Source organism: Dufourea novaeangliae, unplaced genomic scaffold (genome assembly GCF_001272555.1).
Source record: "Dufourea novaeangliae isolate 0120121106 unplaced genomic scaffold, ASM127255v1 scaffold81, whole genome shotgun sequence".
In the NCBI taxonomy this organism is placed as follows: domain Eukaryota; kingdom Metazoa; phylum Arthropoda; class Insecta; order Hymenoptera; family Halictidae; genus Dufourea; species Dufourea novaeangliae.
Genome location: NW_015373973.1, coordinates 333,523 through 358,989, shown reverse-complemented (window position 1 = coordinate 358,989; position 25,467 = coordinate 333,523). Strand labels below are relative to the sequence as shown.

At 36.7% G+C, this 25,467-nt stretch overlaps 2 protein-coding genes and 1 pseudogene across 4 annotated transcripts; 1 reads left to right on the top strand and 2 right to left on the bottom strand.

Annotated features, from left to right (window-relative positions):
• The first annotated feature begins 27 nt into the window (after positions 1 to 27).
• LOC107186866 lies at positions 28 to 2,058 on the top strand (annotated as a pseudogene).
• Positions 2,059 to 6,074: 4,016 nt separating this feature from the next.
• Positions 6,075 to 10,062, bottom strand: LOC107186865 (male-specific lethal 1 homolog). The gene is made up of 4 exons (XM_015574818.1): positions 8,606 to 10,062; positions 6,801 to 7,549; positions 6,462 to 6,680; positions 6,075 to 6,391 (listed from the first exon to the last, which is right to left on the bottom strand). Exons 1-4 carry the CDS (start codon positions 9,683 to 9,685, stop codon positions 6,301 to 6,303), a joined length of 2,139 nt encoding a protein of 712 aa, XP_015430304.1. The 5' UTR covers positions 9,686 to 10,062; the 3' UTR covers positions 6,075 to 6,300.
• A 3,166-nt stretch (positions 10,063 to 13,228) lies between these two features.
• LOC107186924 (solute carrier family 2, facilitated glucose transporter member 1-like) lies at positions 13,229 to 25,242 on the bottom strand. Of its 3 annotated transcripts, XM_015574891.1 has the most exons (7): positions 25,095 to 25,242; positions 24,961 to 25,020; positions 24,851 to 24,874; positions 17,061 to 17,159; positions 15,862 to 16,426; positions 15,233 to 15,633; positions 13,229 to 15,017 (listed from the first exon to the last, which is right to left on the bottom strand). In XM_015574891.1, exons 1-7 carry the CDS (start codon positions 25,113 to 25,115, stop codon positions 14,670 to 14,672), a joined length of 1,518 nt encoding a protein of 505 aa, XP_015430377.1. In that variant the 5' UTR covers positions 25,116 to 25,242; the 3' UTR covers positions 13,229 to 14,669. The 3 variants fall into 3 exon arrangements, with proteins under 3 accessions (XP_015430377.1, XP_015430376.1, XP_015430375.1); XM_015574890.1 differs by lacking the exons at positions 24,851 to 24,874; positions 24,961 to 25,020; positions 25,095 to 25,242 and adding an exon at positions 22,257 to 22,467; XM_015574889.1 differs by lacking the exons at positions 24,851 to 24,874; positions 24,961 to 25,020; positions 25,095 to 25,242 and adding an exon at positions 17,801 to 17,957.
• Between the last annotated feature and the right edge of the window lie 225 nt (positions 25,243 to 25,467).

The following is a 25,467-nucleotide window of genomic DNA, read 5'->3' as shown; positions in this document are numbered from 1 at the left end:
ACGTAAACTAAATAAATACTTTTTACAATGTGTGACGACGATGTAGCAGCTTTAGTAGTTGATAATGGATCAGGAATGTGTAAAGCAGGATTTGCAGGGGATGATGCCCCACGTGCAGTGTTTCCTTCTATTGTTGGAAGACCACGATATCAGGTAAAATCAACTTTTTTTTTTATTCATACTATATACTTACTGTGGTAATCCGCAATGTTTATATTTTCAAACTGTCTGGGGAAATGTTTGAAAAATAAATCACAGATCTCGATGAAAACTGTTCAATTAAATGTTAAATAAAGTTAGCAAGTGAGCTAATGTTAAGAATAATATACAAATCGAAACTGTAACTTGCAAATTTTTGAGATCTGAAAAAGTGTTATATTCTTAAGTTATTCAATTTTCATATGTGATTGGTCTCATTAAAAATATCGAAAGGAGAACGAAATATATGTATCAAGTTTTAATGAGATTTTATTTAAAAGATACATACACACGGTATGCTATAATTCTAATAATGATTTTCAAAAATTGCTTAGGGAATCATGGTTGGTATGGGACAAAAAGACAGTTATGTGGGCGACGAAGCCCAAAGCAAACGGGGTGTTTTAACGGTAAAGTATCCAATTGAACATGGTATTGTAACGAACTGGGACGATATGGAAAAAATATGGCACCACACGTTTTACAACGAACTGAGGATCGCCCCCGAAGAACATCCTGTTCTTTTAACGGAGGCTCCTTTAAATCCAAAAGCGAATCGGGAAAAAATGACGCAAATTATGTTCGAGACATTTAATTCTCCAGCAATGTATGTCGCTATACAAGCGGTTTTGTCCCTTTACGCTTCAGGACGCACTACAGGCATCGTATTAGATAGCGGTGATGGAGTTTCGCATACGGTACCGATTTATGAGGGTATGCGTTACTTAATTCAATATCTGTTTATTTATTATTTCGATGACGCGATTCGAATCATTTGATTTTATTCAAGACTTGTGTTTAAATTATACATAATACGATTCTATACCATTATATCGCTCGAAATATTTGTATACATATAGTTTCCTTGAAGTTTAAAAAGATGCACGCATAAAGTAGCGAACAGAATTACATGGATCGAAGCTTTAAGAACGTTTCACTGGAACAGCACTTAACACGAAAGATAAATAATAAAATGTTTTTACTTCATTCAGGATATGCATTACCGCATGCAATTTTGCGTATGGACTTGGCTGGACGGGATTTAACTGATTACCTTATGAAGATTTTAACAGAAAGAGGGTATTCTTTCACGACGACTGCGGAATGCAGGAAATGGCTACAGCTGCTGGTTCAAGTGCTCTGGAAAAGAGTTATGAATTACCGGACGGTCAGGTATGAATCCAACTATGTAGTCGTTACTCTTTATGGGCATAAACACGGGAGTTATTAACAAAGAAAGTCGTAATTCATAGATGGCGAAGAAAAATTAATTTTTAAGAATTATTACCAACAGAAAAAACGGGTTAATTAATCGTTATAGGATGCGGGCAGGTCTTTATATTGATAATGCATTTATTCTTAGACTTTTTTTCTATGTGTCTTAAATGCTTCTGCTGATGGCTACAGAATTATTACAATAATATTCTAATGGTGTGAAATAAAATAATATCAAAGGAACATCGTCTGTAGGTGATTACCATCGGTAACGAACGTTTCCGATGTCCGGAAGCGATGTTCCAGCCAAGTTTCCTGGGCATGGAATCATGTGGAATACACGAAACAACATACAACTCCATCATGAAATGCGATGTTGATATTCGTAAGGATCTGTACGCGAATTCGGTGTTGTCGGGTGGTACCACTATGTATCCAGGTATAGCCGACCGGATGCAAAAGGAAATAACGGCACTGGCACCATCTACGATGAAGATTAAGATAATCGCGCCCCCGGAAAGGAAGTACTCGGTCTGGATCGGTGGCTCGATCTTAGCAAGCTTAAGCACGTTTCAGCAAATGTGGATCTCAAAGCAGGAATACGACGAATCGGGTCCGTCCATCGTGCATAGAAAGTGTTTCTAATACATATACTTTTCATTTTCGTTTTGACAAAGAAAAACCGTGTATTGTGATCGGATTTCACAAAAAATTTAGATACTTTGTACGAAATAATCTTATTTATTCAATATCTCTTATTCATATAATAGAGTATAATTCATATATTACATACAGAACGTTTCGTAAATTTGGCTGGATCTTACCTACTTCGTAACATTATTATGTAGTCATTAGATATATTATACTGTCAATCGGCGGTAATTGCCTTAATCGATTTAATTAATTCTCTGATGTTTCACTTGATACTGAACGCATGCGATACATCGCTATGCATTATATGTACACGCGTAAACACGTTAACAATATATGTATAAGTACGTATACACACATGCTCAGGAACGTTCATTGGAACCTTCATAGTGTTAACAAAACATGTTAAAAACAGTCATATTTTCTGCTGATCCACCAGTCACAAAACATCCTGTATACATAGTTATGATAATATATATATATATTATATATTACATAATTAAATAAATATATTGTACATATATTATGTTCGAAACCAATTAAGTTAGAATCATATACACATCTATTTATACTTGTCTACGTGTGTGATGTGAGCATACATGTCCACGTATACAGTCAGAGATATATGAATGTATATTCATATACATATGTATACAGATCCTGAAGATTATAATATATGTAAGCATTAAAAATCACACTGAAATTTGTGAAAATATTTAAAAAATATTCAAGCCGTTTTCATATTGACTGATATATTAATGAATGAATCAATCTATACACCTTAACATCTTGAAACAAAGTCGACTTATATGAAATTATGTTATAAACGGTGCAAATGCTACTTTTTCTTCATTATTGTTGTTTTATATTTTTTGCTGCACTTAAAAGAATTGAAACAAGAAGGTTTCATCAATGAATTAATTATACAAGATTAACATTGCCCCATACTAAGTTCTCAATGTTCATGTAAGATACAAAAGATATATATATATAATACACCTGTCTCTTTTTATGTAAAAAAGTGTTTGTTTAATATACAGTAGAGGGTGTTACACTCAATAATGGATTATGTTATATCTATGCCATAAAACAATTGATAATACAGAAAATTATTTCGCAAAAAAAAATTGACTGTTGTCAGACACGGCATACTCTTATGCACTTTTGTGCACCTGTGGATCTAAAAAGTGTATATACACGTTTTTTTATTAAACAGTCCTCTATATTTGTGAACCCATCATTCAATGTAGTTTTTCGTTTTCTATACAAAAAGTATTATGATACTTCTGTCCTAAACGTATTAATTTCAGGATTGTTAAGTTCGAGAAACTGCAACACTGAATAACGGACTCAAAAATATGGTGTACTATTCAAAGAAGGGATGTATGTATTTAAATATGTTCAATATTTCGGTGCACTAAAACGTATGAATACATAGTATAAGAATATGCAGTATCTCATGCTATTCAATTTTGCTACATGACATTTTTTCTCTTTACCTTCAATCGTTTCATAGATATATATGTATTATTTATATACATAACTTGTCCCAATTCCGCGGGAAACCGGGTACATATATTTCTCGATAGTACATATCGATATAAATAAAACAGAAACGAAAACTAAGGTTTAATTGGAAAGATGTTCCTTTATTTACAAATTATAATTACTATATTCACCGTGTCTCAATATCGAGCCTTTCGGTTCATGAAATTCTGATACTTCTCATGGACGGTTGAATCGAGTACCTAGTCAGTTGTCACGTAGTATAAAACAAAGTAATACAATAACTAAATGTACACGGATAATAGAGATTAGTACCTATATCGAAATATGTTTAAAGAATCTGAATTAAATGCATTGGTAAAATTTACAAAAGATATGAAAGACATTACATCTTGAATGTTTGTAATTCCTAAAAATGTTTGATACTCCCTGTACAAAAAAGTGTTGAATAAACCATAAAGTTCGTAAACGTTTTGATCATATAGTTAAAAATTTGCAAGTTACAAAAAAGTCATACGTTTCCTTAAAGAAGTATGTAATTGCGTAGTAAATGGTGTTACGTTGAATAGAAAGGAATTACAAAAGTTTATTTAACTTCCATCTGCCGCACTTTCTTAGCTGGACGTCGTAACCCCTTTCCTTTATAATATTTAACATAAAAGAATAAAATTACAACTAATGTATAATCTCCTATATAATTGGTTTATGATGTCCACATGGCCACCATATGTAAGTTGTATCGTTTACATTACTCGTTACTTATTTATCGAAAGCTATGTGTTCCCTTAACTGTAATGCTTATCTGTACCACATTCAAACCATTGTATTTAGCCAAATTTATTACAACAGCGCTGAGCTGAACTCGTATTCTGAACCTAATAATATTTAAAATCCAAGTTAAAAAAATACATAGCGTTTCAAGTTACCAGTTACAATTATGACAATCTAAAATTTCTAAAATATCATCATGTATATGTATGTATATATGTATATTGTATATAGTATATAGAATGTTTGATGAGCTTATTCCAGCTTTATTCATCAAATTTCGCACGCGCGTTCAGTAGGTCATTCTGAATAAAAAATGTTTTTTTCGTTAATCAATTACATCAAAAATAATATATTGAGCATACTTACGGGAAAACAATAATTCCGACGTATTTACTTTATTTACAACATACATTACTTACAATGTACAGTTTGCTTTACCTAATCCGTTTTTCTCAGAATTCTAAAGACACTTTGGAAAGTAAGTAGTATTTTAAAGAACGGTACGATCAGAATACCGTTGCCGATACTCAGTGAAGTACCACAACTCTTCTATTCCCGCTGCAGAAACCGCATATGGTACTTGTTCAGAATGATTTGCTAAACGCCTGGGTGAAGTTTAATGAATACCTCACCGAACACCCTATATAACATTTTACTAATAAATCGTTTCTTCATTTTTATATTATCTCTGGATTATCGTCTTGTTCCTAATAAACAAATACACATAATTTGCACTTGACCATTGCTTAATAATCTGAAAATTTGAAATACAAACATAGTGTTTTTGCAGTTCCGGAATATATTTCTGGAAAGTTCTTTCGATGCATCTTTAACATTTTAGGAAGACAATGGTTATGTTCATGAATGTTTTTAAACCTACCATAGATAATTACACAGTTTACGTTTATTATACTACAAAAATGGTCCACAGAGGGTGCAACATAGCTGAGATAATTTACCGGATGGACGCATGAGATACTTATTGGAATAAATCGCAATGTAAACATTATAGACACTTCAAAACCATATTGGATCAAATTTACTTTCATATACACTGTATTTCTACGAAGACCAATTTTATACAAACTCGAAATTTCTTAACTTCAAACTTTACCCTAAGATCATTTGATATTAAATAACATTAAAACGAATTTGATCCAGTATAGTTTTGCAACTTTTTAGAATTTACCCTATAAACTACATATTTTCACCGTTCCAAGAGTATTCTAGTCCTTAATAATAAATATGTAATACAATAAATACATGTGTACCATCGGTACTTTTTGATAGTAGTTATGAGACAATTCCATAGGTACGAATTTTTTCTTCAGTATCAATCCGAGGCCAAAGAAAGAAAAGGGGCTACGAAGAATCGGAGATAGATTGTATTGTTCGCTTGCATACAATATCGTCATTGCAGCAGATATTTTCAGATTTACATCTGCAGCATACCTATTTGTATTTTCAATTAAAGTTAAATTTTATACAATTGTTTCCGAAAACATACGTTTAACCTGAACGTTCAAGTTAATTATTATAATTTGTACCATTTCGAATGAAATTTCAGACATAAATAATAAATACTAATTAAAATCAAATAAATGAATAACGTTTTTATCAAATTGCGACAATACACACAGTTGTATGAATAAAATGATTCCCACTGATTCTAACAAATTGCAAAATCAGTATATTTTGATAAATTTCAACAGTGAATAAACACGTTATCGGCGAGTATGTAGAAAGTAAAAAAAAGGCTGTAGGTACTCCTATCAGTTACAGACATCTTTCCTGAATTATATTTTAAAAAAGGTAATAAAAATATCTTTGGTGCCCCTATTTCACGTAGAATATGTATACGATGTTAGAAAAGAGGAAAACGGAAGTATAAGGGAGCAAGTCTATAAGAAAGATTAAAAATTATATGACAAAGGTAGTCGTGTCCGGTGTCGTAAAAGTTTATCTCCTAGTAGATTTTCTTCTACCTGTCGATCGTTTTGGCCGTCTACTAGTTGATCGTGGCATGTTTGACCAAGGTAAAGAAAATTCGCTGTAATCATAAAGTTAATAATGACGGATATGTATCGCTATTAATACAAATCTTTATTATTTCTATTTACCTCGGAGAAAAACTAGGAATAGGAGCACCAAATGCAGTAACAGGTAACTGAGAATCCACTTGAAGACTCTGTATTTGTTCTATATCAGGCCATAATGATGACATAGCTTCTTCTTCAACAGCAGAAGGGCAGGGTCCTGTATGATTTGTATTGTAACATGTTGCTTGATGATTCTGACGTTCTTGTCTTTGCTTCAATTTTTCGATATGCCTTTGCTCTCTATAAAGAAAAATGTTTAAAATATTAAATTTTATATCAGAAATCATAAATAAATAAATAAATAAATAAATAAATAAATAAATAATTAAATACACACATTTTTTTAATAACAATACGAACCTTATCCTTTGTACATCCCATCTTTTTCTCCTTCGTTCATCGTTTTCCAATTTTAAATGCCTCTTATTAAAAATTTCGTCATCTAAATTTTCAGTCCCTTCCATTGTGTAGCAGCTCGTATATATTTTCACTCTCCAATTTGGAACTTCTAAAGAGGTATCACTTTCCATTGGACTAGGTTCTTTTAAACTTAACGTATAATTAAGATCTCCAACAGCTGTATAATAATGTTCTTCCGTTGTAAGGAAAGATTCTTTTTTTGCCAATAGCTTGCTCTTCCTGTCTCCTTTCCTGCTGGTCTCGTGAGTTAACACCTTATCTTGCACTGTTGAAGATGTGTCATTGCTGACTGTGGATGAACATGAAACACCTCTTTTTCTTTTACTCCCACTAGATAATGGTATCGGGTCTGATCTCCTCTTTTTTTTCTCTTCCCATTCTAATCTAATATCACCACCACTTTCTATTTTTGTTTCAAATTTTCCTTGATTATCGTTTGGTTCTTGTTTAACAGTAGTAATTCCACCACTAGTATTCAAACGTATTTTAAAGCTTTCACTGTACTGAGAATTATTGTTCTCTGTCTGAATGTTCCTATGAATTTCACTGGTCGATGGCACATTCACAGAATTGATGCTGGGAGGAGAACATGCTCCAATGTGCTCAGATGTAATAGAATTTTCAGTGTTTTCCGACCTCAGTTTTTGTAAGTTCACACGTCTGTCCATACGCTCTAAACGTAGTTTAAGCTGTAACATAAATATTTGTTTATTAATAAAACCAAGTAGAACTTTGCAGGCATTACAAATTACATTGTCCTTATTTGTAAATAAACAAAAAAGAATAGAAAATATAGTATTATATTTAATTCTGTCTAAGAAACAAACATTACACACTGCAAGATCACAGTTTACTATTGAAACATGATGAATGATTAAAGCTGCTATTCTATCGTATTTCTCCGAAAATATAATAACTACATCTAACGCAGTAAGATTGCAGAAAAATATGACGGGCTAAATTCAATCTCATATTTTACGCAACATAAGTGTTTAATGATAAACAATCGCAGAAATGATGTTGTATTCGACTGAACATCTTTATTTACTGTCAACAAACGACAAGTCGGTCGCATTGCGGTTTCTTTTCGAATTCCAGGCATTATTGTCTCCATAAATTATCACACATATACATAGTATCGTGAAGCAATAGCGATAACAATATCGATTAAATTATTTAAAATTCAATTCTTTCACAATGTCCATTCTTTCAAAGACTCTTCCATTTTCCGTTGTGAAGGTGCCGTCATTGCCAAAGAAGATTGCGCGCGAGAATCGAACAAAACGTGTAACGTGCTCCGCGCATTTCGTAGGTATAATTCTATTCGAACAGCGCCATCCCGTGGCAACGTCGTGGCTGACCTTCACGACTGGCTGACCAATGACTGAAACAGGTCCAAGAACCGGGAAAACGGAACAGAGGGAAGGAAGGAGAGAAATATTGACATACGAACCAGGCTTAAACGCGGGTATTTTGGAATATATGTACACTTCGACAAACGAATTTTCAATGAGATGCCTACGAAACCCGAACATAAAAAGGACTATAGTTTGTATAAGGAAGAAATAGAAAGTGATAGTAAGAAACGAAACGAAACGAAAAGAAAAGAAAATAACAGAAAATAACAGAAAAGAATAAAATAGTATAGAATAGAATAGTATAGGATAGGATACGATAGGGTAGGATAGGGTAGAATAAAATAGAATAGAATAGAATAGGATAGAATAGAATAGAAAAGGGAGTACCGTTTCATTCTCTTGTCGAAGTGCGGCTAACAGTTTATCCTTGGTAACGATTTGTTCAGACTGTTGTTGGATTAAATCGAGATGAAGAAGCAACAGTTCCTTCAGGTGTTTCACCTCCGTTAAATCATTCTGACGCGGTTCGTTACCTCGAAGAGGACTGACACCGAGGGCAGAGGTGGCAGTGGCAGCTGCCGGAGCTCCACCGTCTGTCATACTGGCATACATGTGATCGAAATCACAGGGGAAACTGAGTATTCCGGCAGCTGATTTACCGTTTTCGTCAACATTTTGAAATTCATTGCGGGAACAACTATTATTCTGGTTGACAACGGAATTAGCAGTGGTGCTGGTCGCCGACACCGTGTTACTCCGGACGCCGCTGGTGGCCGACGTGGTGGACAAGTGTTCGTTCATAGCCGCAACCATGTTGTCGTCGTTCTCCTCGTTATCCTCTTCTTCGTCTCCCTCGTAACAAGAAGTTGCTGCAGAAGCAGCAGTAGCTGTTTGATCGTCGTGCTCGATGATTGTGGAGATGGTAGTGGTGATATCAGTAGCGTTGGTAGTGGTACTGGTGGTGAGATTGACGATCGGCGTCTCGATGCACGTCTCCGAGTACGGGTCCTGAAATTCCGTTTCACTCAAGTCCGTTCCGTCGTTTGTCCCCCTCTGATCTCGTATTTCCTCGAGATTCTCCGGTGTCTTGAAATCGGAGTTTACGTCGTGGTACTCCACGCTGCCGACGACGCCCCCGGCGGTCAAGCCGGTAACACAGACACCGCTATTACTACCGCTGTCACCGTCACCACAACTACCAGCGGAACAACCACTGTCACCATTATCACTGCTACTACCACTACCACTGCCGGCGTTACTAGTGATACTAGAAGCAGTAGTACCAGTGCCAGCAGCGACAACAGTAGTAGTAGCGTTACTAGTATCACCAGCGAGTACAACTATGGAAGAGCCAGTGCTGCCAGCAGCGCCGTTCTCGTTCTCCTTCCTATTCCCGTACTTGTACTGTTGAATGTTCTCCTTCTTGTTCTCACCGTTCACGAGCGTCGAGGCCGAGCCACTCGACATCTTCCCTCTCTACCACCCTCGTCGTGGCTTCCCTCTTCTTCATTTGTGGCCGCCTCGAGCGTACCACGCGCCCGCACCGCGCACATTAAGCGTCTTGACAATGCCCTCACCGACGATGCCCTCTTCTCACCGCTGCTCTATGTATCCATCACGCACCATTACTTTTCGCTCATCCTTTAGTTCTCGCCCAATTGGTGTCACTTCACAAACACTTCGATTCGGAGGATCACCTTTTCCCTGTCTTTTCCTATCTAAACACTCGTCAAAAAGTACCTGCCACTGGCAGCGCACGAGGTATACCTCTCGCCCGAGTTCGTGCTTGTGTTTACTCTGACGGACGATGCGAGCCGCGCACAGCGTTTCTCTGCCTCCTGGCATCGTAGATTCCTCACATCTCGCGGTGCCAACTGCAAACCTTCTTGTTTTATCATAGACGAGGTATAAAGATAGACCTACCATCTTACGGGACTTCGTAGCCCTATGAAACTGTAATATCGACACTTTGAAGGTTGTGACTTTAGCGCTCTCTACGTTGTGAAAATGTACATACGGTAAACATTCGGTTATTGCATATTTTGGGGGATGCAGTGTAGAGGGCCAGATTCCAGAAATTGTGAATAAACGACCAAAGAATTTGGTGAATGCATTGTAAAATGACTGATATAGAATGTGTCACCTAAAATGTGATTGTTATAAATATTACATTGTCAAAAATATTTAATTTATTGTGAAATAATTTAGAGTAAGCCAAATATTTTATGCTTAAAATTATAACAGTTATTGTCAAGGGCAGAAACAATCAAACGTCGATCGATAAATTCTCACTTTTGACAAATTTTTACGAATTTGTCGCATAAAACTCTACCCAGACACATTTATATTACATAATATTTAGTTAACAATCACCATAAACATTAAGACATAATCGTTGTTTAATAGTTTGCAATAAAGTAAAATGGTATTATCTTCGGTAAAGTATTGTAAATTGAAGGTAATACCGAGATAATGATTTGTTCTCGCAGGTCTCTATAGTACGCATGGATACTCGGAATGGATAAAGTAATTGCAGTACATGTATATGAACTAAACATTTACGAACGGAACAATTTCGGTGATGTATGTGTATACATAAGTGGATACTCGTGGCGCATAGACACAACAATGGTACATACATACAGATGCATGGTGTGTGGGTGGTCTGATTCTCGCAGGGACGAACGTGGTTGTAGCGTGCATGAGTCGAGCGGTAAACTAAACGTGCTTCGGTTGTCGAGATGGTCGAGATATGCAAATTGATAGAAATATGAGATAAGGATCTGAAACCTCAATATATCAGTACGAAGAAAAGCTCTTTACATTATATACTCTGCGAGGACTATATGTATGAGCGAATTCGTGCACAAGGACATTCACCCTCTCCACTTAACAATCCCATAAGACGTTTTTGATAAGTCCTTGTGAACTTTAGCGAGTTGGTAGGTTTAATGTTGTGCAACGGTTCATATTGGATATTCCAGAAAGTTTTAGAAAAAACTATTGCAGTACAATGTATCACAAGCACAAGACATCGTATGTCACTACTTCGGTTACGAGGTAAAGCGGGTCTTTCGACTTAGGGTGGATAGTGGATATGGCACTGACGGTCATCGACCGAGCTGAAATTCAGCATTCAGCTAGGCAACAAGCCCTAGAACCCCACGCGTCAGACGTATTTCACCCATATTTTCGACAATTAATAACTCCAATTCGAATATCTAATTTAAGATACAAATAAAAGTGCCAAAGAATTAAAAACTATGTATTACAATATTGTAACAATCAGAAGAGCTAAGTAAGATGTTCTAATAGATTATTTGGAATCCACATTGCCAATTATTATGTGATAATTTTAGAAAATTTTCGATAATGTCGGAATGCGTCATTGAGAACTATTTATTTCTCAATATTTATTTTCGTATATGTGCGCGCGCATTCGATACTGCAAATTTAATGAACAATACAAAATTATACGTATGAAACATATAGTTTTTTTAGCTAACAAGTAATAGGACAAGATGAACTTGTGTTAATATTTCAGTGAAGAGTAATCTTACATGTTACATACCCAGGAATAGTTGACCAGTTTCATCGAGACCGATGAATTATATAAATTTCCGGTGTGTCGTAGTCAATAATGTTACATAAAACGTCTACATATTTTGATAATTTGTATATTGGCATCAAAAGTCGTAGTCTATAATGCGTTACACATTCTCGTAATGTTCTATGAGAAAATTGTGACGCCGATGAATTATGTGAAAATGTTTTAAATAATTGTAATAATGACCGTGAACGATGAACACCTAATATGCTACATACTAACAGTAATAGAAATGAGAAAGTTTGAGCGTACGAGTTTTATGAGATATTCCTTTGTATCTTATAGATATGTATGTATAATAGATCTGTCACAGAAAGAAAAACTTGATACAGATATTGCGTATAAAAGAACAAGCTAACACTAAATGCTATTATCGTACCGCGACAAACTTAAGAATATAATCGATGAATAGCCATTCCAAATATAATTACAAGTATTTTGTTATGTTCTACTCAATTCGCCAGAAAATCAGTGCCTCTGCGACATAAAACAATACGTGCAACAATCTTTGATTACATAAGTTTTGTTTTATAATATTAAAGTTGAACATGTGCAGAGAGTTCGATGCCGATTAAAAAATTTATTTAACAAATGTCAAAAACAAAACTGACAGACATTAGCGAAAAAGTGCCACTTTTCCATGAATATTTGTTCGTCAACGTTCATCCGTGATACTTTATCGTTCAACTGACGTCGTCTATGAATAGCATCCGAACTCTACAGATTTACGATTCGCAACCGAATCCATACTTTTCAAATACTCTATAAACGGTGAAGTAAGATTGTTATTATTTACCGAGCCTTGGGCTTAAATAATGAAACAAAATTTACGAAATCAACGAAATAGTTGTTGGGTACATTTGGTAAACAAAAACATTCATTACGGCACATGATATTATTATGTCTGTTCCGTGTCATTTGCAATAGCGTACGCGTACGAGTGTACCTCATAGCTACAGCTACTACGAAGTTAGTAATCGTGTATGCATTAACAAATACGAAATTATCATTTTCTCGAATTACTGACTTTAACCACATCACCGATTTGATCACAGTTCTTGGAATAATATTATATAAAAATGTCCCGAATATTATTCGCGAATTATTTTTATAAGTCTGATCCAAAACATATAATAATATAATGTTGCTAATTATTTTTCCGAATAACAATTTTTGTAAAAGCTAAATTACATATTGTAGGGTTGAATTTGCTAGTTTTTAAATCGCACCGTAAGAGTTTCTATGCTTCCGAATATCTCAGTATGCAGAAACGGTAACAGTTTAAGAAATTATATGGTATTTTATACAAGTGGCACACCGTCAAGAACATGTCTTTCTATTAATTCGGTATTAAAAGTCTACCTATATTTGAGTATTATTCGGATCCAAGGATGTACACATGCTAAATAAAAATTTGCATCGTCGATTCGTAGTTAACGACATGACAACGCACTCTTTTCCTAAACTATGCATACAATATTTTAACACGGCCGCGAGTTCCCGTTTACATGACATTCATTAAATACCTAATAAATATAATAACAACGGTTTACAGTATTTAAACATTAACTAATTACATGCATACATAAATATAATTATTTGCTATGCCGTATGATGCTACTTTACGTATATTTCTATGTACAATTGCTATATGTAGTGCTTTTCATTTTTCCATTTCGATAAAATTTCTCTCCTAATACACATACTAAAGTATGTTCGTGTAAATTTGTACATGCAACAAAGAAAACTAAAAACTTTTCGTTGAAAATGTTTGTTTTAAAATAGTGAAGTTCTTAGAATGAATCTCACGAGCTCTACCAAATTTCCTGTTATAAGTATGTGTTCGTTTTTTTGCATAAGGATAACATTGTATTTGAAAAAATGTTTTGAACAGAAATCTAGGCCAATTTACCCAACTTTTGGCAGCAGATAAAAGTGCAGTTACGAGAAACTAAACTTTTATTAAGAAGAACACTTTTAATTGCGGGAAATACGTAACGGTTTTAGAAAAAAACAGTACGTTACGGTGGAAATTCTTGGATGTTACTGCAATGCAAAAAAATCGTATTCTTATGACTAGAGTTATAATGTTTAGTATCAACACAGTTAAATAATATCGTTCCCTAACTATTTTTCAAGTGAAGTTGTGTCATAGCAAATGTAACATAAAATTACTATCGGTTCATTTCCTAGCGTAATTACGCATACAAGCTGAAATATTTTCTCCCACATTTGTTTTTCGGTGTGTTAAATATTTTCGTATTCAAAGTATATTTCATATGTCTGTACAAAGTTGAGCTGTATATTATCTTCTAAACCTAAAGGGTTGCGATCTAGAATGTGTGATTCAAAACTGGACAATGCAAATAAAAAATGTTAAAAGGAACAAGTAAATCTGTTACACTAAACGAATAGCAGTGCGCAACATTGAGTCTGTCGTTTGTAACCTGATATTTTCCATTTGGTACGATAAGTTTACTGTGCCAGTAGTAATAGGAACTAGATTTAACTTTACTTAAAAATCAAACTTCTTGAAAAACATACGCGTGACTCGACAGTTATCTACGACGACATTAGCAACTTGTAGACTGCTTCCATGGCGTAATTGCGTTGATTCGTTCGATTCGTCAAAAGATAAAAATATACAAACTTTTCTAACGTTTCCTCTAAAAATATTTAATACTTTGATTTTGTTGCTAAAACATTCAATGTAGTCAAGTCACGGGGGTTCTTCAAAGAAATTCACATCTGCGCTCGATTCATTCGTCTACGGAAACGTTCCATTAAAAAATAGTTATATAATTGAAATTCTTCTGCGCAACGACAACGCGCGCGAACAAACTCTTACTGGTAGGATCTTTGTCGGAACATGCTACTGATCTCTTCCATCGTTTTGTTCTTCGTTTCGGGCACTTTCTTGTAAATAAAGACGACGAAAAACGCTTGTAGCACGGCGAAAATAATGAATACGTAAGCACCTAATGACTCTTGCAACGGTAGGAATCCGATACTGACGATGAAATTCGCTGTCCAGTTGACCGCGATAGCAACAGACGTGGCCGCCGGTCTTGCAGACTGATTAAAGAGTTCAGACACCAAGAACCAAGGAATACTTCCTGGTCCAGTCGCAAACAGGACTACAAACATGATTACCAATATGATCGACATGTAAGCTGCTGCGCGAGACGAATCCTGGAAAAAAATACACCAGTAATATTACACCCCTCGGTATAGTATAGTATATTGGAAAAAAGAATGAAATTGATCGAAACAATGCTTCCGCGTTTCCGTTTCCGTTTCCATTTCTGTTTCCTCGGCTAGTCTCTGACACCTATATTCTTATCTTTGTATGCGTATGCGATAGACGGTAGACGGTATAGACGCCAGTTTAGGAGAAGTATACTTACAGCGAAAGCGAGACAAACCGCGAGTAAAGCGGTATCTATAAACATTCCGGTGAAGCCAATTAGTAGCAGTGTTTTCCTTCCAGCCTTTTCGACGAGAATCAAAGAAATGAATGTCATGAGAACGTTCATCGCCCCGACACCCATCGTTGCGTTTTGTGCCGAGTTCTTATCCAGCTGCGCCATAGTGAAGATTTTTGTTGAGAAGAACATAACGGCGTTTATGCCAGACAGTTGCTGCGCAAACATCACCATAATCGCAATTATCAGTGGAATCCTAAGAGCAGAATTTACGAACAGTTCTTTCAGCGTGACCTTTGGCACCATCTTTACTGATTCATATTCCGCTCTCATTTCCTCCATCTCATCGTGAACTTCGATCGTGCCCCGCAGCCAAGACAAAGCTGCAACAATAGACAAAAGTTTCGTTATCGATAAATGTTTCGCTCCAATAATACAGTAAATGTTTATATGCTTCTTTTGATTAATTGGACATCATCACCGGACGCAACGTTTGCGAGACATGTTTATGATGTACTCAAGTTACCAGTCTTCACGTATCAAGATCAAGATACATTCACTGGCTACCGTTTAAGCAGAGAGCAATCATTAATAAGCCATTCAAGACGTACCTTTTTGAGCCTCCATGTCCTTTCCTCTGCCCAGTAACAAGTATTTCGGACTCTCGGGGCACATTGGAAGCGTAATTACTTGGAAGATTGCGGGAACGATCGTCAAGCATAAAAGAAGCGGCCACTGATCAGCCGTACCCAAAACTTGTTCCAGACCAAGGATCTGCGACACCAGAATAGACATGGTGATAACCAATTGATAAACGGTGCCAACAGCTCCTCGCAGATGAATAGGCGATATCTCGGCTAAATACATGGGTGCTAGTCCAGCGTTCAATCCAGCGTTGATACCGATTAGGAATCTTCCAATGATTATCATCTCGTAGCTCTTCGCTGCCTTGGCGCAACCCTCGAAAATGACTGTGAGGAGGACCAGGATGTTGTTCAGTAACAGACCACCCTTTCTACCGAAACGATCGGCTATCGAACCCACCAGAGAACCGCCGATCATCCCACCAACGCAGAATATCGACACTGCTATCGACCATATCATCGTTACTTCCGACTGTTTCGTTGGCACACCGGTACGATTCATTTTCAAGTTACTGATCCAGTTCTCGATAAGCTACAACATACCACAAACGTTAAACAATACTACCATCGTTGTATTTTTCGCAATAATTAAACGACATTCGGTGGATGATCGTATGGAAACTAATTAACGCGGGAGATTTAACTGAAAGATTATTGTGGCGTATCATATACACATTAGCAAAACAATCGTCACTGCCAACGTCAATGAAACGAACTTCCATGTTCACAAAGTTGTTCGGTGATATTTGAAAAAAGCGATTTACGTAGCAGCGGTTGAAATCGATTTAATGACATGCAAAAATTAACGATACCTCACGAATAAGGGTTACATAAGCGAACTTGTAATTAACAGTACTGCGCGTATGCTTATACAATGTATACGATGCATGTATTGGGTCACGAACTGATTTAAACTACACATACGCGCGATGCTGCATAAGTACGAACAACAACGTAAATACAATGATTAGCCGTTGTTACGAATAAGAGCAAGTAATTGTCATAAACTTTTAAAGATTACGTATACTAAGTATATCGAGACAAGGAAACGAGCTTCGATCGATAATTAAGATAGCGAATAAACGTGTCGCATACGTCGACGAGAATCGTGATTAGCAAGTTTGAGAAAAGTGCTGACAATGTGTATTATCTTGCGAAATATATACCTCCTGAGGTGCATTAACGACACCAGTGTTATACCCATGTTGGAAGGATGATCCAAGCGCAGCAGCCGCAATAGCAAACGCTAACCGTCCGTTTAGACCCTGTAATCAACATAATTCATCCTCATTAACGTCCATCTTTATTCACCGGAAGTCGTAGGACTTGGATGCCAAAATAAAAACACTTCTTTACGATCGTTCAAACGACACGCGTTACTTTTTTTTTCCACGGGTAAAATTTCTGTATTTACTAACGGTCGTCCGATCGAAACGTTCAGTTTTTTTCCATTCTGAATATTCGTGCGATAGAAAATTAAATGATAAAAGTGTACACCTAGATACAGATAAAAATCGAACAGTTAATCCTTTGGATTGAATCGTCGCGCGCGAATAATATATTTTCCTATATTTTTATTCACACAGAGCAGTGATGAGCAGTCTTTTTTTGTAGCGGACCAAAATTAAAACCTCAATAATCTGTATGGGCTACTACAACCGTAACATTAACAAACCTAATTTGTTAATTTAAAAATTCACCATTTACTTTAGTTTGCACCAAATTTCTTTTCACTTTAGCGGATCGAACTGGGTCGCACAAAGAACATCGACGGACCGCAACTAAATAATTACCACGCTGTGAATTGCTCATCACTGGTATAGAGGATCAGTAATTTTTAATAGGACGATGTAGACACTTATCTTTTATCTCATTCATGGTAAACAGTAATCCGTGTGTGTCTTACCGTTCTCTCAAAATAAGGTACGTCCAACTCAATTGTCTTTAGTGTCATCGAAAGCCTAAAACTGATTCACTGCTTCGAGTAGGAGCGCATCCGACAAATGACTAAAACGAATTCGATTCTAACGTTTCTGCAAAATATCGGTAACCCCGGTGCTTTCGCACACGTGTCAAACACTAGTCTGCGGGTCGGTACCCCCGCCACGCATTTTTATATCGTTCCTGCCCACGGCATATACACAAGCATGCTAGTCGCACGATACGACACGATACAACACGGACACACAGCCATGCTGCAAGGAAGCCCACCACAGGCCAGTGTTTCTCAAGTTGTCAGTTTACAGTTTCGTTCGTTTTATTAAAAATTCAACAAAACGCGCGATCCCCACTCTTGCGAGCGTTTTTAGTCAATTCTTACTATCTTCGAATGACGTTAATTGTTGTTTTTCAACAAAAACCTTATAAAACTCATCGACGTAAACTACCGTACACTCTGCGCGTTGACAAATTAAAAAAATTTCTTACGAACGATGACACGCGAACAAATCGAACGATAGTATCCCTACCAATTCCGATTTGATTTTCAATATTTTTTTTATAAACGCTCTCTGTCTCGCATTATACATATGTAGATAATGCTAACGGCAGGCAAACATGCAGATAGAGAACATCTACTCACGTGGCCTCTGATAAAAATATGAATCTCACGCGATCTTCTACCTTTTCATGAATATGCATATTACGAAACGCATTAGAAGAGGCTCACGTTTCCATGTGGGAGCATTGCCACAACTGACTCTCGTCGATTTCTGTAAGTCAGTCTTTAATCGATTTACTATTGTTCAGAAACTAACCAAAATACTACTCTTAACGGTTAAGCAAAGAAACGACGAACTTTCTTCTCGAGAACAGGAAAAAAACAGTGACACGTGTTTTTACTGATCAAATCATGCAAATCATTTGTCGATCAATGTACGTATATAGGTACATATGTATAACGTTCAAGCGGTAATTAACCTGTACGAACTAAATGAATTTTTTAGTTTCCATTTAACTATGCACAAATATTTATAGCATTGCAGAATCATTTGAATATGTTAAAATTAGCGATATACGGAAAACATTATTCAAATATAATATTATCGATACTATTGATATCGTGCCGAGATAAATTTATTATGAGGCCGAGTTATGAACATATACACACTGACTTTATTGAAAACAAGAAATTATACCGACTTCCTCCCCCCCCCCCTCCCTCCAAAACCATTTGGTTATCATCAACCATGAAAATTGGCATAAAAGCCTGAATCTAATTAACCCTGCGTCACCATTTTCCGGTTCATATGAATAATTTATCGCGATAAAAAAAAGACGCTTGTCTTTTCGATTCGATCGGATACAGCGAGGTTGAAATTTAAGAAAACAGCACCGTCGGTTACGAATACGAAAGAAATTGCTTCATAAGCGTATTTTATGCAGTATTGTGGTCGTGGGATCATTTGCACACATATGTATGTACAAGTGTATTTGTTACAATACGTAGTTCATAAATTTGCTAGATAGGTAATGGTAGTTGTGACGATCATCGCGATAACAGCGGGATCAAAATTCCATTCCGCTGTGTGTGACGTCAGACCGCCAATTCTGGAACGAGTTCGTTACGACTGGCGAACCAGCGAAAATTTCCCGCTCTTCGGAGCTCGGCTGTGATTGGTCGACGTAGAGGTGTGTCGATCCTGTACGACGGCGATTGGTTCTCATTGCCGAGCCTCTCCTAACGAGCCTCGTGGCAAGCCAAGGCGTCCTAATTATAGTAACAGACACACGCGAACGCCAACATTTTACTCAAAGTTACGAAGCACGATAAGCAGAATCGATTTATTCGAAATTAATCACTGAAATTTGTATTGAATCGTGTGGAACTTGAATTTCTTCTGATCTAACAAAAATTCTCAAATTCAGTACAATTACCAAACGTCCTGCTGATCAACTATTGTCACTGTCGCGGGGCTTACACGATGTGGCTGATTGTAAGTCGAACCTATCGATCATGATTAACAGTTAGAGCACTTACAGTTTCGTTAAATACCCATTTCAATGTTCAAAACGGAATTATCTTCTGATTCGTGCATAGCCTTATCGGAACGTTTTGTGACTCGGAGCACACTGTCATAGACCCGCTAATTATCCAGAAAATCAAGAATATATATAATTGGTAAAAACATTGGTTCGATCGTGCCCTTTGTATCGAAAAATAAAACTAAGTTAGTAGCATTTTATTGTAACAAAGAGCGGGTGTATTCTGTGCGTATATTGCGATAAACTTGTGCGACGGCAGATAATGGAACGAGATTGTTCCCATGTTTGGTATCTTCTATGTTTGGAATAAAAATAACTTCTGGACGGCGTGCCAGACACTTCGACTTGTATTAACCGGTTCATTCAACGAACGAGACCATGCACCTATACATATTTCTATAGAAAACGAAATGCGAGTTCGGGGAAATGGCCATGGAAAGTACTTGATATACTGGGTCGTCGAAAGTATTATCGATTCATTGTCGATGTCTTGTCGATCAAAATAAAAATCAACCCTTGCCAGTGTAATCTAACAAGTTGTGAAATTAAAACTCTGCTAAACTAATTAACATATATAACATACTGTTCTTATTCTCGTGTACTCTTGTGTGATTTATATTTATGTATATTTAATATGTATGATATTGAAAGTAATGGGTTTTTGCATTATTTATTAGGTTACGTCATTTCCTCAGGTGATATACAGAATATCAAATGAAATTTATACGGTTTTGTTCGTTCATCGTGTAGAATTGGCGCGGTGAACCGTTCAAGAAAAGTTTATCGCGTTAAATTGGTCTTGTTGCTGTGGTAGTCGTACAAGAATATTTCACTAGGAGATTACAATGAAAGCAGAAGGGAAAGTTTCTTCATGTTACCGCCGGTTACTTTCCAGTAATCATTCAGCGACTGCATCCATGAAACACATGGACCGTAATTCCGTTTCAATGTTTAAAGATTAATTATGAATGCGAATGAAACGGAATAAAATAAGATATTATTCGTCCACTATTTTTCGAAACGAATGTTATATTATAGAAGTCCATTTTGTAGAAGGTTTATACTTGAATACACTTCCATAGAAATTGTTTTTCGAGCATATTATCACTACTCTTCATCCATTGTTTTCGTTCGTCCTGTCAATTTAGCGATATTTTTGAACAACAACCACACTTTCAAGGGAATGCAAGAAATTTTACCTCCATAAATGCATAAATTGCATTTTTGTCGTGTACATAAAAGATACTTCCAAGAATATTGAGAGAATGAAACAAGTATTGTTTGATTGCGTGTTGTACGGAAAAATTGCAACGATGTTGCCTGTGACTGGTATGGCAAATATTTATCACATATGTATCACTGAAATGGCTCGACCAATACAATCTTGAACGAATGCAAGGCTCAACATAGTTTCGGATTAATGTCATCTCCTTTTATTCATTTCCTTTCACTGGTGGTGATGGCGGAAAGGAATCTGGCTGGCGCGACAAAACTGCAAGGTGATCCGAAATGTTACCATGAATCTTCGAAATCGATTATGTAACGTTTTTCGAGCCACTCTTGTACGTTTTTTTTTTCACTAACGTGACGAGCATTTCTATTTTTTCTCCCTGTTCACACAACTGACGCGTTTCGTATCCAAGGACCGAAATAATTCGACCACTTCACTCCAATACATACATGTACGCCGTAATATTTCATTGTATGTTAGTTAATCTGCTCAGTACCGTTGCAATTTTTAATCCGTCGATAACAGATAAATATCTAAATAACTTCAATCTCGTGAACTATACCGCGAAACGTCCAAAAACGTAGCGACGCGTTGGTCTACGTTAAATTTTAACGCGTAAAATTCGATCGATAAGAATGAAATTTTGTGAAAAAATATAGTTTTACGCCTTGATCCTTTTTTCTCTCTCGAATGGTCATCCAACGAATGAAACCGAAATTCAAACGGTTACTACATATTAGTGTTTTCTTCGACGCTACGAAAAAAAACGACGAACGACGAATCAATACAATTTCTCGAGCTTTAGTTAGAACATCGATACTAAATTTTCTGTGCTTCGTAAATCCGCGACGACTCGAACGCAGAAACTGTGCGACAGCATTTGGACGCTAATGACATTCATACACTACTCAAAGCCGCTCGGAATAAGTACAATAGCCGATTTCGAAGAACGCTTTATCGTTCCCGAACGAAAGCCGTTAAGTATCGAAAGTTAGTGCATACATACAATCTATGATACAATTCAGTGATGTTTTTGTTACGAGAAAACGTGATACACGATGATAACTTCTGTATTAGGATTCGAATTCTCGGGTTCTAATCTTGATTCGATACTGGACGGGAGTTGATTGTAACCAGAAATGTTTACCTCTAGCCACCCTACACTCATGGCGGTGTGTTGGTTGATGGTTAATCGATGGATAATCGGTCACTCTTTTGCAGGGAACGTTCTGCGATCGGTTACGTTCATACACACGGTAAGTTTCCAACGGATGCGAGAGATCGAGTAGAGACAGAGACCAACGACCAAATTGTTCCGTGTCACGGTCGCGTTTGTAAGCTACTGAGACGATATTCGTGCGAGCGGGACGAAAGCCGATTTTCGAAACCAGTCGCATCTCCCTCTCTTCCTTGCTCCTCGTTACTCGTTACTCGCTCCAGCTCTTGCTGGGCCCCTTGAACGAATCCCATTGGCCGACAGCCACCAACCTACACCTCTCACACCAGTCCTGCCGGCATTTCTCTCGGCAAGAATTGTGAAGAAAAGGGATTCGTTGGGATTCGTGCAGGAACTGTCTGTCCCTTCACAATCACACTCGCGATAGCCTCATTCTGCGACCTTTCTCTTCTTTTACTCATATCTGCCTGCTAAAACGGGTCTGTTTGCTTTCTATCATTAAATACAGATGTCAACCGTCGTCGAATTACAATATTTATGCTCTCCGTGATTAAAAAGTGTTCGATTAGGCCAGAATCTCTACAATGATGAGTATAAAAATAATCGATACCGAAATTATTTATGGCAGAGTTCTCGACTGGATATTATCTGTCGGTCTGTCGGTTGCCGACGAAAAGTATGATGCAGTCGTACAATGATGATAATATGTACATACGTTCAAAGTATGGTATTCATATTGCGAAATTCATTAAAGCGTAATTATAATGTGTTTTTCTAGAAGATAATATAACAAACACGGTGTATCGACTGATCTCGATTTCCTTGTGTTCGTGTCCTTGCCGTTCCACGTGTTTATCCGCGTCTCGATTTCATCGATATTAAATCGAACTTCGGCTAAATGAGTTTGTATTTCATCCGCTGCTTATTAAGACACGTTTGTTGTTGAGGTCGTCTGACGTACATTATACATGTGTGTGTCAAATGTATCTATAGGTTCAGAATAAAATGAAATTTAATCGGAACAAGGCGGCACTTTGTAATAGAGTGTCGCGAAAATTTTGCTAAGTAAAAATAAAACAACCGCACGGTATACGTACATACGTACATACGTACATTACATACATATTTAAGTGGAATCGGGGGACAGACGAGGTCGCCAGATTTCCAGATGTGTGCAGACAATATTTGGACGGAACGGTGGACTTTGATCGCATAAAAATTGTTCGATCGTTTCGAATTTGCACTTTTATTATTACGAGGCACCGCAACGAACGGACTTTCTCAAACGGTACTACAAAACCGGACGCAGCCTGTTAATAGAGGTGCTTTAGTCGAGTGCACTAATTTTATGATTGAAAGTATTGAAGTAGAGCGCATGTCCGTACCACGTACTCTGGGTATCTCTTAAACGGACGCATTACCTTGTCCCCAAGCTCTTTGTTACGAAAGGTAACCGATACTTTGATCGTACTACCGAGCCTTCTAGAAAACGTCTAAGTACTTGTTGCGCAGAAAAACATGTATTTTTAGCCACTTAGAAGTTATGCCTTCGCTTCTTCCTTTTTTCCATACAATTATTCCAAAAAATCTCGATGCGGTTGACAAATATATCTTATTTTTTAATCTTTCAAATATTTCAGTGATTTTCGCTAAACATTGAAAACAGTCAATTTAATACAACAATTAAGTAGCTTCGACGGCAATTGAAACGCGATTCACCGAATTCGATGCGATCGCACTGACAGTGACACCCGCTGAACAGAAAATTATGTAGAATATGAGAAACTTTCGGATTACGAGGACACGTATCCCAACGGATTAAAATTAATCGAAGATAACTATCGAATATGTATACACGTTTGTTCACATCTTTCGAAATAAAAAGTCAAAGAGTGACGAAAATAGAACGGATTGCTGGACAATTCGCAACGCAATCTCCTGTTGAGTGCGATTATTATTAGTTGAAGATATATGTACATATGTATACAAGACATGTATACACGACGAAATGTACAAATACACGAAATATGTGTACAAAGTTTCCAAATATACGAGAATACACGAGATAAGGGAAGAACCTAAGAAATCGACGGCATGACCTTTATTCGTCCACTGCTTTTTATTAGGGATTCTACGTTTTATGGCGACGAAGCAAACGACGATCTTTTTTATCGGCAGACTTTTGACATGGCTAAAATTTGAACTTTACCAGAGATTAGATTTCATTTGTTTTTTACCAGTACATTTGTCGCTAACGTACAAGTCAACAGAAAGCCTTAGGTGTACCCTGTACTATTTTGAAGAGTTACAAAGCAACGTTAAGGTGGTATACATACATATAAGTACAGAGTAACAGAACAGTAAAGTAACTGTGCACTTCCTGAAACGCTTTGTTTGGAAAGAAAACAGTAGAACAGCGATACAAATCAAAAATACAATCGTAACTATGTATATCGTTTCACGAATTGTATTTTAACTACATCGATGCATGGTAAATAACTGAGAAATAGCTTTGCCTTGAAAATTACCATGCAATATTTTACTGGAACGTATCGCGTACTCACCCACTGCTTATCCACCGTTGTAGACTGCGTGTAAAAAATCAAACAAGTACAGAGGAAAGATAAACCTGACCGACAATATTTGTAAATGAGTTTCAGTGAAATTTTGTTACCTGTGGCGCCGGTGTTAAAGCAGTCGGCGTTGAAGCCTGCTCCTGAATTTCGTTGTTTGACTAAAGTAAAAGCGTTAGTTAAGCATTTATTATGTCATCGAATTCTGCTAATTTCTAGATCTCACGATACGTACCTTGTCCTTCTCTGTTGCCATCGTCAAGCTGCTTGCAAAAGACGCGTTGTTACATTCAAAACACTTATCGTTATTATGTACAAGGGGATTGGATATTCCTTAAAACACTTTGAATGTTAATGATTCGAAATTACTGATTTTAAAAAGAAAATTGTGATAAATGTATCTTAGACGTTCGCAAGAAGCTTCTTATTTCGAATTGAGTAACGACATTAATAATTCCCTCCCCATAGACCTAAGTCTAAAGAGATAGACAGTTCAGTGACAACGTATTGTCGGCAGAAGTATAATTGCGTATACATAATCAATACTCTCCGTGAATATATTGTTTCTTCTTCCCGATCAATCCATATACATATGAATTGATACGACA

Excerpts from the sequence above, each read along its gene's own strand:
- LOC107186865 (XM_015574818.1), bottom strand. The coding sequence starts at position 9,685 with ATGTCGAGTGGCTCGGCCTCGACGCTCGTGAACGGTGAGAACAAGAAG. Across the intron at positions 7,550-8,605 it reads TTCGACAAGAGAATGAAACG|CTTAAACTACGTTTAGAGCG; the intron begins GTACTCCCTTTT and ends TTTATGTTACAG. Across the intron at positions 6,392-6,461 it reads ATTCCTAGTTTTTCTCCGAG|CGAATTTTCTTTACCTTGGT; the intron begins GTAAATAGAAAT and ends TTATGATTACAG.
- LOC107186924 (XM_015574891.1), bottom strand. The coding sequence starts at position 25,115 with ATGGCAACAGAGAAGGACAAG. Across the intron at positions 15,634-15,861 it reads GGACATGGAGGCTCAAAAAG|CTTTGTCTTGGCTGCGGGGC; the intron begins GTACGTCTTGAA and ends CTATTGTTGCAG. Across the intron at positions 15,018-15,232 it reads CGGTTTGTCTCGCTTTCGCT|GATTCGTCTCGCGCAGCAGC; the intron begins GTAAGTATACTT and ends ATTTTTTTCCAG.